Source organism: Chenopodium album, chromosome 19, assembly GCF_948465745.1.
Source record: "Chenopodium album chromosome 19, dcCheAlbu1.1, whole genome shotgun sequence".
NCBI lineage: Eukaryota > Viridiplantae > Streptophyta > Magnoliopsida > Caryophyllales > Amaranthaceae > Chenopodium > Chenopodium album.
The window spans coordinates 12,491,133-12,507,454 of NC_137852.1; the positions used below are offsets into that span (position 1 = coordinate 12,491,133).

At 33.2% G+C, this 16,322-nt stretch overlaps 2 protein-coding genes across 2 annotated transcripts; both read right to left on the reverse strand.

Moving 5' to 3' along the window:
• Positions 1–131: 131 nt before the first annotated feature.
• On the reverse strand, positions 132–10,172 carry LOC145594697 (RNA pseudouridine synthase 5-like). Its single transcript, XM_081651032.1, has 13 exons — positions 10,006–10,172; positions 9,850–9,907; positions 9,584–9,658; positions 8,903–8,993; positions 7,972–8,134; positions 7,220–7,307; positions 6,115–6,199; positions 5,908–5,983; positions 4,049–4,116; positions 3,438–3,507; positions 2,557–2,635; positions 1,391–1,484; positions 132–313 (listed from the first exon to the last, which is right to left on the reverse strand). The coding sequence occupies exons 1-13, from the start codon at positions 10,085–10,087 to the stop codon at positions 260–262; spliced, it is 1,083 nt and encodes a 360-aa protein (XP_081507158.1). The 5' UTR covers positions 10,088–10,172; the 3' UTR covers positions 132–259.
• Positions 10,173–11,112: 940 nt separating this feature from the next.
• On the reverse strand, positions 11,113–14,871 carry LOC145594698 (uncharacterized). Its single transcript, XM_081651033.1, has 4 exons — positions 14,646–14,871; positions 13,057–13,212; positions 12,497–12,778; positions 11,113–11,980 (listed from the first exon to the last, which is right to left on the reverse strand). The coding sequence occupies exons 2-4, from the start codon at positions 13,189–13,191 to the stop codon at positions 11,351–11,353; spliced, it is 1,047 nt and encodes a 348-aa protein (XP_081507159.1). The 5' UTR covers positions 13,192–13,212; positions 14,646–14,871; the 3' UTR covers positions 11,113–11,350.
• Positions 14,872–16,322: the final 1,451 nt, after the last annotated feature.

A 16,322-nucleotide genomic window follows, 5' to 3' on the forward strand; every position in this document is an offset into this window, starting at 1 on the left:
AAAGTTTCTGATTTTGAAGTTGATGCTGTTATGACAGCCTTGATTTTTTTTATTTCTGGATTTCACTTTTAGAGGAATATTATGGATTTCATCTATTAATTAATTGAATCATCCATTTAATCAACTTCGACTAGAGAATTTGAACTGGTACATTGACTAAAAAATCAAAGAAATTAAACAATATTTAACACTAACTAGTAAATTTAACACACAATACATTAAACGGATAAAACTATATTGTCATCGACTTCCTCAACTACTATTCTCCCTTTAATTTTAGCATAGATGGCAGTGGTGCAATGATCTTCAGAACCTGCAATTATTGAAAACATGACAATTGATCTCACGGCAATGGGGATTGGAACTTGGAAATAGAAGTATCAACACACTATCACAAGTCATCAAGCTCAAAATGCAGTAAGATACTCGGAGGTAAATAGAGAGTATTTGTAAGTCATTAGGCTGAGCAAGTAGAGTTACATAAGATGTTTCTCTGTGCTATCTATACATGAACATAGCACTTCTAACTTACAAGAGTCCTAGTCAGATAACGTGATTTGTAAATACATAACAGACTTAATTTATGTTGGCTTCCAAAGTCTGCTATCGCTTATCTGGGAGAAGAGGGAAGGGGGAGAGATGACTTAAAGATAAATGTTGTTCTTATGGCAGAAGCTGAGATGAGTTGAGCTGAATGTTGTTTTTATGGCAGACGCTAAACATCAGCATACCGTCGTTCTTTTGAATAATGACACAGGTTTGTATTGGGAGGTAAAACGACATTGTCAATTAAAGGCTTTGTGACTATGATGTGCAATAAATACAAGCAATTATATTTTCGAGAGGTAAGTGTCCGATTTCAACATCTGCCAGTTGATTCATGCATAATCTTGTTAAGGTTATGTTTCCTGTTTCCAACCAGGAACCCAGAAATTTAGTGGAAACGTTTAAAACCAGCAAGATTACTCTCTATTATTCTTCAGTCACCAAATAACCCTTTCTTCATAAAAATTCTTTGAATTGACCAAACTAACTTTAATGCCATCTTTATATGCATATCTTGTTGATATAAAAACAATAATAAATAACATGAGATTCCTAAGCAAAAATATTGATCTATTGCTTTAATTTATAAAATTTGTTCCCTCACATTTTCGCTTTTAAGTTGTCATTTCTCCCCAGTCAAAATAAAAAATAAAAAAAAAAGTTGTCATTACTCATTTCTGTTATAGATATGCTGTTGTTAATGTGTCTATGGTCAAAGAAAATATTGTTATCGCTTTCATTCCAGAGCATGTAAATGAAACAGACTCATCATCATAAAACAATACTAAGTGAGCTTAGATGAGGATGAGAATAGAACGCAAAAATGCAATAATCTTATAATTACCTCATTTGTAGTAGGGTGGGATAGAATCACTTCATGTGCGTGCAAGTGATAACCACAGTCCCCGGGAACAGGTTTTGTAGGCCGTTGATACCCTCTGCATATAGTAAAGTTCATTCAAGATAAATAAATTCACAAATGCAAAGACAATAAAAACACCTCCCATGGCCTGTAATCTGCATACAGCTACTAGTACATTGAATGAGTAAGCATATGTGAGTCAGTCTGATGACATACTTTTCTAATCCAAGATACAAAGTTGTTACCATTTCCACACATCACAAGAATTCGATTAAAACAAGTTAATATCATATTGGTATTATAAAATGCCTCACCTTCTATTGCTAATTACAAACTGATTATAGTGTAAGTCTTCCTTGAGGCAAGGGTTTCCTACACTTACCTTGTACTCCTAGAACAACGTTTTTTAAATAGAAGGTGATAGTATAAAGTGAAATATAGGAAAATCTGCACGAAAAACCCTGAAGTGAAGCTTCATTACTTAATCACACTACTAACTAAAAATCAATAGTCAAATGCACCCTTCACGGGGCTTTTTTTTTTTCCAACATCACCCATTAACATTACCAAAAGTTAACTAATTGTAATTACATTGAATTCAGAGATTTTAGTAAAATATAAACAACAAAACTCCCCTTGTTTCCCCAATCTTGCACATCAATCTTTTTTGTTTTTCTTTTGGATAAATAGAATTTGGGGAGGCCTTCTGCAATTTATAATCTAGAAAACATCTGATCAATTTAATCAACTTCAATGAATTTATATTGAAGGCTAACATGTAATGGGCAGTGATCAGAAAAAATTGTTCACTTAAAAGGTGTTTAATGCAACTTTTAGTAAGGATTTATGGGAATATTTCAATATGATTTTAAATTTGGATGTGAAGGAGTATAACAGAAGCTGCCTTAGAAGTTGGAAGCATCATGAAAGAAAAAGGCCACACACAGAGAAGGCTACAACATGTAAAATTGTAAACTGTAATACTGCTTATTGGCAACTTGTTAGCCATGCAGTCTCCATCTCCCAGAGGTCAACAAGATTATTAGCAAAAACCTGCCTACGTATTTATTCATTATCCCCCCACAAGTTGCATGCTTTGTTCAACAGATTAAACATGAGAAAGTAAAAGAGATCCAGAATTTCAATACCCATCTTCTGCAAAGTCCTCCTCAACAAGCTCCGAATCAAAACACTCTGGTTGACCACCAGCAACATAAAGAGGATCACCTGAAATGTTAAAAACGACTATGGTATAAAGCAATATTTACTAAGTGGAAACAAACTCTACAAAGTAATATCATATAATCCATTTCATTATCCACTCACATAAACAGATATATTAGTAATGGTGTTATCTACAAGGGGAAAAAAAAAAAAAAAAAAAAGCCTAAACGGATATCTCAGCTATTTGCAGTATCAATTCTTGAAAGACTCTGAAAAGTCAGTCTTGTGAAGTTTTCGGGGTCTGCTCCACGTAAAATCAGCTTTGCCCATGACCAGCCGAAAAAAGTCAAGTCTTATCCAAAAACTCCTAAAAATTAACATTTCACAAAGAGGGACAACAATACAAAAGGTGGCTACAAGTAAAACCATTAAAATTTTTTGGGAGCCAAAGCATAGAGGGGAAGGGGCAAAAGAGTAAAGAGCTACAGAGATACAAATTACAGTATGCTAACACAAAAAGGGACCTTTTAGACTTTTAGTTGGTTGCAACATCTATAGATTAATAGAATTAGATAAAATGGGTCGGGAAAAGGCATAGAAGTATGAAGAGTTTATCAATAGATGTCATAAATTTGTAATTGCACTATGGGAATACTCCATACTTGTGTCAATTCTACTAAATATCAAGGATATTATGAATCACTGAATAACCAACATGTGCTTCAATAGTTCTGGATTGTTAGATCATTTGCATCAGATTTTGTACAGCATGGAAAGGAAATTACATTCATTGACTAAGAACACCGGACATTGGAGTATTGATCAAATATATAATAATACCTTGGAGATATAATCAAAAGTTTACCTAACAGTGGATACCCTATCAGGGATAGATGAATACGGATTTGGTGAGGCCTTCCTGACTGTATCTCAACCTGTTCAAGGAAGCATAAATGAGAATAGTGGAAAGCTTCCTGATGCAAAGTTGAAACGAGAATAGTCAACTTTGATGGAAAAAGTCTTTACATAGTCCGTCTTCACAAAGCTAAAGAGTCAGGTTTACAGTTATTAGATTTGGTAAATAACGTGGCCTGCATGTCCTTTTATTCTATTTAACAAATGCTCTCTCTCTCTAGTTGCAGGTATGAGACACTCCATATATCATAATCATATTGAAAGCCAAAAGGCCCTGCCCTATAAGAGGATACACAAGCAACATGCTCATACTTGCACATAATTCTTTAGCCAACCACCCTCATCACGCTTTGTGGACCAGCAAAACAGAAACACTTCCCATTATATTAGTAGAGCAACAGTACATAGAGCTTCTAACAAAAGTAGCTTTCCAGCATTGGAAATGCTTTAGGGAACCATAAAACAAGGCATCTAGACAACCAACAGCGTCGGATAAATTCAAATTTTCAGATATAAAGGTAAGTCACAGGTGCTTGTAGAAAATAGTGGTGAGCATAGTACCTGCACCAGTGTCTGGTCTTTCTCAAGATCTCGTTTAAGAACCCTGACTTTGCTTAGGGCTGGTTTACCTAGTTGAAAAAAGGTAAAAAATAATAATAATAATAATAATAAGATTATGCATCCATAAATTTCTTTTAGTAAACTCTACATGGAACTTTTATTCTCTCTTTCACCTCCTCTCCTGTGGCACACAAAGTACTGATTACAGAATAAGAATATTGTCTTATAGCTGTTCGTTAGATGGATTATTCTGGAACATCTAGTATAAAAAAAACTACTACTCTTTCTATCCCATTCTATTTTTATGTAACAAAATTAATTTTGCAGACGGTTCTTTTGAAAGACATAAAGCCCGAGATCAGGGAGGGAAGACCGGCCACCTTTAAGGCAAAAGGCTTCGGAAAAATCCCGAGTGAATTCAGCCTTCTTGCATTTTCTTGGGAACCAACTCTGAAGTAAGATAGAGGAAAGACAGGGTGAATGAAATTGCATTAGTGTGATTTGGCTAGCTATTTAATAGTTATTCATAAGACCGAAACTGAATTAATTTCCAAATGCCATTTATTCATTCAAAGAAATGCCCATAATTTTAAAGTCATAATTTTCAACACAGGAAGCTTTTACTTTCATTTACTACTTATTACCATTATCTCATATAATTTGCAAAATCAAAGAAGGAAAAAAAAAACCCCATATCACTTGAAATGGAAGCGAGAGAGTATCATACTAGAACATAAAATGTCTGTAAAATAAAAAGTAGCAGTCATGCTTCAGCAAAGAGATCTATATTTTAAGAAATGTTTCATCACAAGACTTTATATTGGGCATGCTCTTTTAAATTGCATGACATGTTCTTTATGTTTGCAGTTAAATGAGCATGTCAGTGTATTGAAAAGCATGTGTGCAGTGAGAGCACGATGAGCTTATTGTGTGTTCAGATTGATCATCGTTGTTCCATTATTGCTCTATGCGCTTAATTCTCTTTATCTCTCTCACATCACATGGGTCCTCTTTTTTCTTTCTCTCTATCTCTCTACTCTCCGTGATTTTAAAAGTGATGCATCTAAAAAATTAATAAGAGACATGCATTTTCATTTGAAGCAAATAAAAGACATGCATTAATATAAGGAAGTTTTGTTTTTTACCACCCACAAATAACCCACTTTTTGAAATTACCACCCATAAAATAAAAAAATCATTTTAAAATGCCACCCAAAAAAGACAAAAAAACAAATAAAAAAGATTTCACCATCATTGAACACTTTTCATTAAGAAAATCGTTAAATGTAACATTTCTTTTAAAAAAACTTCGTTTTCTGTGCCAAATAATGCTCTTTAGAGGTTTTGGGGGGTCATTTTTGCCTTATGGGTTTGAATTGAGGTCAAAATTTACAAAATTGATTGGAAATGCCTCGTAAATAGCCATGTGATATAAATTTACAAAAATTTTACCCATGTGACCTTTATTGTATATTTCTATTCCAACACCTACTTTGCCAAGCTAATATTCTTTTAACAGCTTCGAGTAAACAGCCACCCTCTGTTTCAACAGCTATCAGCTACTCAAAAGGTACAAGCTAATCGGTATTGCTAATTTATTCAAACATTCCCTGGCATGAAAAAAAGTATAGTAACATATGAAGGTAGTGAATCATACTTAGAGATCTCTAACTTATTAGAGATGAGCTTCAAGGTTAAGCTTTAAAGTTGCAAATTTAATTATTGTATGATACGAAGTATTCACAATACATGCCAAAAAATATAAAAATATCATGGTAGCCTTACACCATTGTGCTCTAAGGCCTCTAAGAGTACTAAAATGATATAGGCACAAAAGTTGAATTTAGATAGAAAATAACCTGAGGGCAGTGCAACATATAGACCCTTAGCAACCCCAGGATATCGTATAATTCCAATTGGCTGGTTAATCAGAACCTGTCAATTCATTTAGTCCAAGGTTAAATGGTTGCCAGCTTATGGTTTACTCCCAGGGTAAAAAAGTTGTATAAAAATCCAAATAGAAAGTTTTTTTTTTTTTTTTTTTTTTTTCCATTTCCCTGGAATACCTCATTCGTGTCTATAATCCCCTTGACTAGTGCCCGATATGTTTTGGTTATCCTTCGTTCTACTTCATTCTCTGAGTCTATCTCTCTGCAATGTATCAAACGTAATTTGAACAATCAATGATCTAAAACCACAATTCAAAAGATTAAAAACAGTTATTAAAAGAATAAAATCTATAGCAATACTATAACTAACAATAATATAACACAAGTAATGATCAAATGATATTGTCCAGAAGTGCCACAAGGAATCGGACAGCAACTGGGCTTTTGTCTACTAATAATTTCCCAAAGTTCCTTTCTCTTCAAGCTCATACCTGGAGCTACAGATACTGCTTTAAACATTTCACTTCAGACATGCACATCCTTTTATTGTTTTATGAACATCTAACTATATGCTTAAGCCCCAAGATATGTCAGACTTTCATGAATCTCAAACCAATGGATCCTCAGTCATCAATCACACAAGAGCTGCAAGCCACAATATTCATCTTTAACATTACAAAATATAGTAATATACACCAGCTGATCTAAAGAGATCCTCTTGTAACCAACGGATCCTCAATCATCAATCAAGCAAGAGCTGTAAGCCAACAGATCACTGATGTAGTAAGGTCTTTTTAAAAGATCCCAGAAACATCTTTGCAATATGCTTCTAATCAGGTCAGAAAAAACAGTAAGCCTTCTATGAAAGCTATTCAAGCACTAACATAGTAAATTTAGCATAAACAACAAACTAACTGTTATGAGAATATGCATATCAATGATTTTTGTTTTCACAAAACTGTACGTTCAACAATTACCAATGGCACACAGAAGTATATAATTTTATCCCCCACAAGTCCACAGAACCAAACCAGAGCATGTATAAAACTTAGTGACGTAAACCTTATCAAGATCTCATGTACTCTTACAGAGTGATCAAATTATGATTTTAAGTTAATAGCAATTTCTAGGTCACTTAATCAACAACTACTGAGTTGTTGAAGGCCTTGAAGCCATAGAGAATCACAAAGTGGGCTTTTTGACCGGGGTGGAGCAACTTATTAGTGAGACAAGCTTACAGAAATTATGGACAAATAGTATCAAAGTAGTCATTTTTACTAGCCTGTTTCCTCTCACCAATGATGTCCCATCAGCAAAATATGCTGCAAGGAGAGCCTTAGCACTCTTCGTCTTTGCACAAAGCAATACACCTGTCATAGAATCAATCACCACATGATAAATAAGTTTTAATAAATTCCAAACAGTAATTTTCACTCACCAAGGAAAGAATCTCCAAGTACAAGTATAAAAGTAAGCACAATGCAGAGATATATACAGAAACCATTCTGAATAAGATAACATCATAGCAGCAAAATCGTTTAGTACAGGAATGTAATTGAATTTCAGTATTATTAGTCAAAATATATTATTAGCACTCTTCTTTAATGAAAATTTTGAGTTTATAGAGGTTCTTGCTCCGGTAGGACAGTTCAAGAACTTTTACCCTGTCCATACATTATTTACAAACAGATATAGATAACAACATATTTATCACTTTAAGCAACTTGACTTCTACCAAATAGAATAAGTAGGATCAACTTATCTCTTTTTTTTTTTTCATTTTTTTTATTAACTTACATTTACCACAAATGCAATTTAAATTAATTACTTCCAGCATCTGTCTTCACTCAATGCAATCTGTGAATCTTAAGACATTACCCAAAAAAATAATACTCTAACATGTTCTATTAACAAGATGATAAGAACAAGCGTTCAACAACTCATGCATTGACATCATGGATAAAGAATATTCCACTAAAAATCCTGTTCACCAACACTTCCTATTGAAGTTCTCCATTCAACAAGAAGGCTAACCTGATGTGCCCCTGCCTAGACGGTGAACAGGAACAGGATGAAGTTGACCTGGTGTTGAATTGCCTTTCTTGTTTGCATGCCACTTTAGCTGCGTCAAAACCGTACGCTGCTGGAAGAGTCCTCCAGGTAGAACTTGCAAACCAGACGGCTTATTTATAGCAATCTGTGATGTAGCACCAAATATAAGCCAGCATAAATATCTACTAAGATTGACTGGAAAGCTCAGACTATGGATACATAGAACTTTAGGAATCAATGGCTATTATGAATGCAAGGTTTTCTCATCATCAACTCTCATGCAATTGACAACGGATCCAATTATAAAAGCTTGTCTAGGTTTTGATCTGAATTAAACAAGTAAATCTGAACCTTTTGCATTGCCCTCCATTTTGGATTGACGTATCATTAAGACATTAACTTCTCCAAATTTGCACTCAGTTCTAACTTCCAAAGATTTTTATACAGCTATCCTTAAGAAAAAAAGACCTTAGCACTATTCAAAAGTATTATCATCCTATTAAACAATTTAACAGATAATATTTTTCACAACTTATGTCGTATACCTCAGAGCACCATGCATATGGTACTCCAATTTTTTTTTTTTGAAAGACTTAAGGTACTCCAATTAACTTTGCTCAATTTCCAATATGAACAAAATCGAGAGTGACCTAAAGTTGTCTAATGTATATACACTGCAAGTCTTAATGAGTACTTTATATATTCATAATTGACAAAGCTCAAGTTTATTACCAATAAAGGGCATATTTAATTGCCCAAGAGCACCATCTATAAATAAAAAAAATGTATATTCTTCACAAAAGAACAATACTTATCGCACAAATATCAATAAACTACAAAAAAAATTACAAGAAATACATGAAAAAAATCAAATGCAATTAGCATTACAACTATTAGCATTAGGAAAATTTACCATGTCACCATCTTCATAGAGCACTTCGAGCAAGAAAGGTGTCTTGGGCTCACTCCATGGAAGCCGATGATAAACCAACTTCGAACCAACTCTACAAAATTTAACATCCAGTAAATGATAATTATAATACTTAAAATAAAAATATATCTATACAAAAGGGAAAAATAATTAATACTTCCACGAGTCCCATCATTTAATTACAAACTTCACAATTGTCAATTTGGCATTTCCCAAACCAAGCCTCACACTTCCTTTATGATTTTAAGTAAATAATTCATATACTCCCTCCATTATTCATAATAAGTCTACACTTGCTTGTGTGTGATAAAAGTTTGTAGACTTTCACCAAATTTTCTTACATGCAAGTATAATACAGAGTAAAACATTATTACATTAACAATAAAGGGGTATTGTTAAAGCCATATTAATGCTTAATTTCAAAGTATCAAATTTTAATAATTATTAAAAATGCATAATCAAAGATATTAACATTTATTCTTAATTACAATTCTTTTGACCAAACCGAGGGTTATAATCTAACTGTTGATCGTCTAGTACTCGTATTTTAGTTGGTTAAAGTCTTAAAATAGAACCCGTGACGGGTTAAGTCCGGTCTATGCTCTTTGTAACTCTCTATACACATAAATAAAACAAGCCTCATAAGAAAGACTTAATACTGACCTAAGAACAGTATCTGGATCAGTAACAGTATCCCCATCAATCGTAATTTGTCCATTATGAATTCTCTTTAACCAACTGATTAAACCAGGAAACACATGAAACAATCAGAAATCAGATAAAACCATGAAAATTCAACTGAAATAAATTAAACCCTTTAATTATCAAATAAAATAAAACAACCCCATTAAGTATTATTCAATTATAAATGAATTAATTTCAACAAATTGAAAAAATTGGAGAAAAAATTTAAAAAATTATAGAAATACCCCTGCAATGGAGCTGAGCTAGAGTAATTGGAGGAGTAGAAATTGATGAGAGTGAAACCTAGAGAGAGAAAAAAAAGAGGAGAGAGAAAGTGTTAGTATGAAATTGAAGAGGGTGTTGAATTGTATAGTTGCAGGTTAAGGTGGAAGAGAGAAAACCTGAAGAAGAGGCGGAAACGACGTCGTTGTAAGTGAGACCGTCGTTGAAATCAGGCCATGGTATTCCGATTGTCGTCGTCATTGCTGCTCTGTTTTAGTAAGGAAATCACTCTTTCATCGTATTATGAATAGATTTGTTTCATGTGTTCTCAAAAGAAAAATTAGCAGTTTCATGTATATTTTCTAAGTAGTACTAATTAAGTTGGAAATTACGAGTAATTTGAAGTATTACTCGATATGATTGTGTAAGGGCCTGTTTTCATTATCAGTTGAATTGAATTGAACTGAACAGAACATATTAGAGCTGAACTGAACTGAATATTTTATAAGCAAAAGAATTTAAGAGCTGAACTGAAGTAAACTGAATTTATTAAGCTGAACTGAACTGAACTAAACTGAAAATAATCGTAAAAGAACAGGCCCTAAGTCGTTATCTAATTTTATTGGTTTAACCGATGTCTTAAATTATAGAGTAACGGTTAAATTAAGAGTGTAATTGATAGCCGTAAAAGTGTAAATCTAGTGAATTCAAAGATTTACATTGATTGCATGTTAAAATTTTGATACACCATAAGATCCAAGTCCACCCAAAAAAAAATAAAAAATAAATAAAAATAAAAATAAAATAAAAAATAAATTTAATCAACAGTGCATGGTTAGGTCAAAAGCAAATTCATATTGATGAAGATAGTTTGATTGTCATCAAATGCTTTTAGGATAATTAAGATGTACAATTGTCTACGAAAGGCTGAAATCTTCAACTCTTAATGGTCATGGATAATATAAAGATTATTTGTGATTAATATGATCTATTTATAGGGAAACAACTCAAACAAGCTAGATTAGTGTTATATTTCTAAATTAAGTCATAGCATAAATGGCTACATGACTGATGATTCAATGGTTGATATTGATATGAATAGTGACAGCGAGTCAGCGACCTTTCAGCATTGAATCAACGATTGTTTTCATTCCTGTCTTATATTAAGCTTGATACATACAAGATGCAACAATGTAAATTCAATTGTTTGAAAGTCACCATATTAGTTAACGAATATAGCATCACAGTCGTATCAAGGCATAATTCAACACAACAGAACAAGGGTATAACATAGAAGAGGAAGCACGAATCCATTTTATTTTCAAGTACTCAACTTCATCCAGACAATCAAACTCAATTGTTTCACACATAAAAGAAAAAAGTGACGTACATTAGCGCCATTAGGGTCTTTGCCAGGAGATCGTACAGGCAAGTAAGAATAATGATACAAGTTAAGGCACAAATACGGCACTATTTCAAGAACACAGATAGGGATACAATTTCTGGATTCGCCAGAGACTAATCTTAGAAGGCGCAAACACCAGCTGATGGCGAAGGGTCACTGGCATGAATAGAAAGAGGGTCCCACTTCACCATATCACCACAGTGCCCGCTATTGTTGACTGTGATCACCGGCGTCATTTTTGGCCCACCAACAGTAACTTCAGTTATGGCAGATTCTTTTGCAGCTTTGGCCTTCAAACGGTACCGCTCAGCCCTAGACCCAATAACTTGACCCAGTATTGAGGCTCCTATAGTAAATGCCATAGCTGTCTTAGGCATCAAGACACATTTCCTCAACATTCCTAAGAAGGGAACTGCTGCATGAACAGCTGCAAACCAAGCAGGCGAAAACTTCTTGGTGTGTTCTCTCCATATACCCAAGGGGACATTTGCTGCCATACCCAGGAGTCCAATTGCGAGCATTTTTGTGGGCAATGGTTGAGGCCGAAGGTTCTTTGCCAAGGCAGTTCGAGCAAGAGCTGCTCGAGCCGCAACAATGGCTGGTGGGCACTCAAATTTCACACCAGGAGGAGGTTTAAAGACCTTTGCTACCAATGGCACAACACCGCTTACAGCCCTATACGACTTGGCTATAGGACAATTTCCTGACTGCAGCCACTCATTACTCAATGCCTCGTGTTTTCCATTTCCCTATTATATAAATGTAAGTTCAGCAGAGTGATATTTGAACAAGAATATAATTTCAAAACATCATTTAATGAATAAAACAGTTTAATATTTGTGATGCGTACTATGAGTGATTCATAATTCATACATCAAGATCCCCCACTAGGTACAAATGTTTAAAGCTTATCAATTGTAGTATATAAAATCAGTAGATAATGTAGCAAGCGCAAATCAAATTGTTGGGTTACATAACAGTGGAAAGGATGTAGGAAAAAATCTTTGCTAATGAGGACAGAATGGTCATTCCCACATGGTGTGAAAATAACTAATCCGTACAATGTATGGTATCAAAACAAACAACTAGATCATAAGCAACCCACCCCACCCTCCAAAACACAAAAACAGGACAGATTGACAGAAAATGGACCTAAAACAAGCAATGTTCCATAGAGAAGAACCAACCCTTCAAATCCCCAACCACAATAACCTTCCCTATACCAAATGAGATGTAGAAGTAGTATAGCAATTACGGGAAAATACCTTTGATGATTCAGACTTTTTCTTCTGATTTTTCCACTTCTGAGAGAATGCATCAAAACTAAAGGGCCATCCGGCTCCAAATCCTGAAAGACTGATGGTGGCAGCCTTTGCAGCTAAAGGATTAAACTTAGGTGGAGACGGATCAATCTCTAAATTCTCAGTTCGCAAATGTGACCTCCCAGAAAGCGGTACAACTCCATTACGGCCATGGAATAGACTGAATGCCATGTCAAAATTGGGACCATCTTCAAAAATTGGACCTTTGGACCCACCTCCACGCACCTTAGCAAAGGCAGGGAGTTCAGCATGTCAGAAGAAATTCAATTGTCACAGAAGCTTATAGAGGAAGAACATGTCTTTTAGACTCTGTAGTGTGATTTTAAATCCTAAGCACAAACTAGAATTATATCCGTTTTTCCTTTTTGTGAGTTTACAAATATAAGGTATCATGTAATCAAAGGTGTGCCTTGGCAAGTGTGTCCAGTCAAAGTAAAGCAACTATTGAAGAATAGAGGAAGTAAAAAATAGCTCCATAACTTGTTGATGAACATGTGACTTACAGGAAGAGGTAAGGCCAGAGAAGATGAAAAAGAAAAATGTGTTGGTGCATCAATATTCCTCAAAAATGGGCATCGAAGGATGTCCTGGTCTGAAGGAAGTGACTCCCCAGCTAATTCTCTGAAGCAAAAGTCCATATCTCCAACGCAGTAATCCAGCTGGTGAAAGAGGAAACGAAAATTGAGGAACTACATATCTTATTATACAGGAAAGATGTTAAAAAAAATGGGCTTAATATGTAACAATAATACAAAAGTTTTGATCAGCAGTTAAGTCATTCCTAGGACCATCACTAATCAGGCAATTTCAGCATTAAAAGAAAAAAAAAGGTGCATCCACTAACACAAAGCAGTATCATGTAATTAATTATTGCAAACAAGAGAAAAACAGCTTCGGACTACAAATCCTCAATTCAATGTGTAAATTCTAGACCTTTTCTAGTATCAATTCGGAAAAGAAATGAAATAACTCCATCTATCTCAACGGCCAAAACCATACAAGATTTTAGTTAAACAACACAAATACACAATTGATAACAAACACAAAAGGTAACATTGACATGCCACAATTCTAAAAATGCAAGTAAACCCAAAGGCAAACACAAAGGTAGCACAAAAGGTTAAAATTGTGCAAGAAACAAAATGAGAATTCGCTTCGTAGATGATACTAAATAAAAGCACCCAAGTCATAAATGAAATGATCTTAGCTAAATTGCATTACACATATGGAATTTGAACACTTGGGCAATTCCATCAACAGAATCAAAGAGTAAGCACTTCAGTAACTCCTATAATAAAACGAAAGAATCGATTGACAAGGAAGCTGAGCGCATATTACAAAAGACACTATCAATAGGTAGCTGAAAATGAAGCATATGGAACTTTAGGTACCTAAAAGATCAGATGTGTAAGCTCTCAACTATGAGGAACCAAAGATATTTGAATATAAATGGCTATTGAAAAACATATAAACTTCAAGCAATGTAAATTTTCTACTACAGCATGTAACATGCTCCAAAAATAAATTTATTAAAATTTATTACTATATGTCCAAAATTATAAAATTTTCGATATCAAATGTAAAATTCCAAATTCTCCCTTATATATAAAGATTGAGATTTTTCCAAATAAAATGATCAATCACAATTGATAAAATTAAAAAATTAAAAAATAAAAAAAGACTCTAAAATAAAATTCAACATAATCATCATATAACCCAGATTACCTTCAAATATCGTAATATAAAAATTCAGAAATCAAATCAATTGAGGGTCAGAAAATCCTCAAACACGAAAACACAATAAACAACACAAATTATATGTCAACATCAATTAATAAAAATTCAAACCAAACCCAGAAGACCAGATCACATAACATACATACAAATCATAATTCTGATTTTATTTTGACTTTTTTTTTAAAAAATTGGGATAATATAACAATCAAATACAAACCCAATACCCAAATAAATAAATTGACTACCCAATTACTTATTGCATATTAAATTGAACAAAAACCCAGAAAAATCAACAGAAATTGAAATAACAACAAACCCACTAATCTATGAAAAAAAGCAGAAATTAAGGGATTACCTGAAATCGAATCAATGGGAATGAAAAATTAAAATTCCTTCTAAGGTTAATGAAATTAGGGAAGAAAAAAGAATAAGAATAAAGGAGAAGAATCAATGGATGGGATTTGGAAGATAAGAGGAGTAAGTATAAATTCTGGGTTAGGTAGGAATGAAGAAATTGAGGAGAGAGAAAGTAGGAAGAAGAAGGGAAGTGCCGTGCTTCCCACACGCCAACTACGATTTTGATAAAATGACAATTAAAGTCAATTTTATTGCTTAGTCTTCTTTTATTAACTAAAAAAAACGTGTGCTTTTTTAGTTGTATTTTCTATATTCTCTGTTCTCTACATTCATGCATATGTGCTTTAATTTTTATATTGTCATTATTCTTTTGAGTTGCTTTGCTCTACTTGACTGCTTGTCCAAAAACTTAAAAGAACATGACCTAATTTTTGTGACGGTACAATATTTATGGACATCTTATGGCAAATTGATCATAATAATATATTATTGTCAGTATTTGATTCAATAGCTAGTGTGAGTCACCCGTCATTTAATTAGTGATAATATGGAGTATGGACATTGTAACTTGTAACAACTATGATTTATTTCCTATTCTTACATTTGATGCATTAGGAATTTAGGAGCTCATCACGTGAGTAGGATCTCCTAATGTTTTCAGTTTCAACATTATAATAAAAAAAGCTCTTTTATAATTCAATGGCATACTAGCTATCTAATTCCATAACACACTATGTTGAAAAGTTCAAATACTCATATTCAATATGTATGGGTTGTTAAAAAAAAAAAAAAAAAAAGAGGTAAGGGAGAGTTGTAGATGAAGATTTATTGATTTCATGATGGATTGAATGATTAGCAAGAAATAATGAATTAAAATCCTGGTAAAGATCAATTAATTTGTGATAATAAATGTGCAACTTTTGATCTTATTTTCTCCAAAATTATGCTATTTTTCTTGCTTCTAAGGATTTTTTTTTTTATTAATTTTATTATCGAGCAAGTATCCAAATTGACACTCCATTACATGCACAAAAATTGATTGTTGCTTGATTTAGCCTTTTTTAAAATTCAAAAAAAAAAATACTATATGTATGAAGTATGTGATTCTTTATGATTTGATATGACAATATTGCTGATCGAGTATGTAATTAATTTAGTTTACTTTATTTGAATCATGCATGACTTTGGCTTGATTCGGGGCATGAGCATGACTTTTGCTTGATGTTCTTGAAATAATTCTTAATATGACAATATTCAATATTTTTTGAAGTATATTTCCTTTATTTGGGATAGTGCAGTGCACTCCAATATTCACTTTCATTTGACATTTCATTGACAACTGACAATATGTTGAATAAGATTAGAAGAGTAATCTTGTAAAATTATTTAAGTATGAGTAAATCTATGTTCTATAATATTGCAATTATGTTTTAGACTTTTTATACACGCTTTTTTAAATTTATTGTGGTTTATACGTAAAGAAAAATCCGATCACGGATTCTTGTTAAATTTGTCACACTATATATACTTTCGTAGTATCAATATTGTATAGTCTGTATTGTTGATCATTAAAGCAATCTGATGTTTTAAATTGTGCTTTGAAAAACGTAATCTCCAAAGTCCCATTCCATGTTACAATATTAAAAGTTCAAAGGAAGTAAACTGTACCTATGCT

Excerpts from the sequence above, each read along its gene's own strand:
- LOC145594697 (XM_081651032.1), bottom strand. The coding sequence starts at position 10,087 with ATGACGACGACAATCGGAATACCATGGCCTGATTTCAACGACGGTCTC. Across the intron at positions 9,908-10,005 it reads CGTTTCCGCCTCTTCTTCAG|GTTTCACTCTCATCAATTTC; the intron begins GTTTTCTCTCTT and ends TTCTCTCTCTAG. Across the intron at positions 4,117-5,907 it reads ATATGTTGCACTGCCCTCAG|GTAAACCAGCCCTAAGCAAA; the intron begins GTTATTTTCTAT and ends TTTTTCAACTAG.
- LOC145594698 (XM_081651033.1), bottom strand. The coding sequence starts at position 13,191 with ATGGACTTTTGCTTCAGAGAATTAGCTGGGGAGTCACTTCCTTCAGAC. Across the intron at positions 12,779-13,056 it reads CTCTGGCCTTACCTCTTCCT|GTGCGTGGAGGTGGGTCCAA; the intron begins GTAAGTCACATG and ends GCCTTTGCTAAG. Across the intron at positions 11,981-12,496 it reads AAAAGTCTGAATCATCAAAG|GGAAATGGAAAACACGAGGC; the intron begins GTATTTTCCCGT and ends TTTATATAATAG.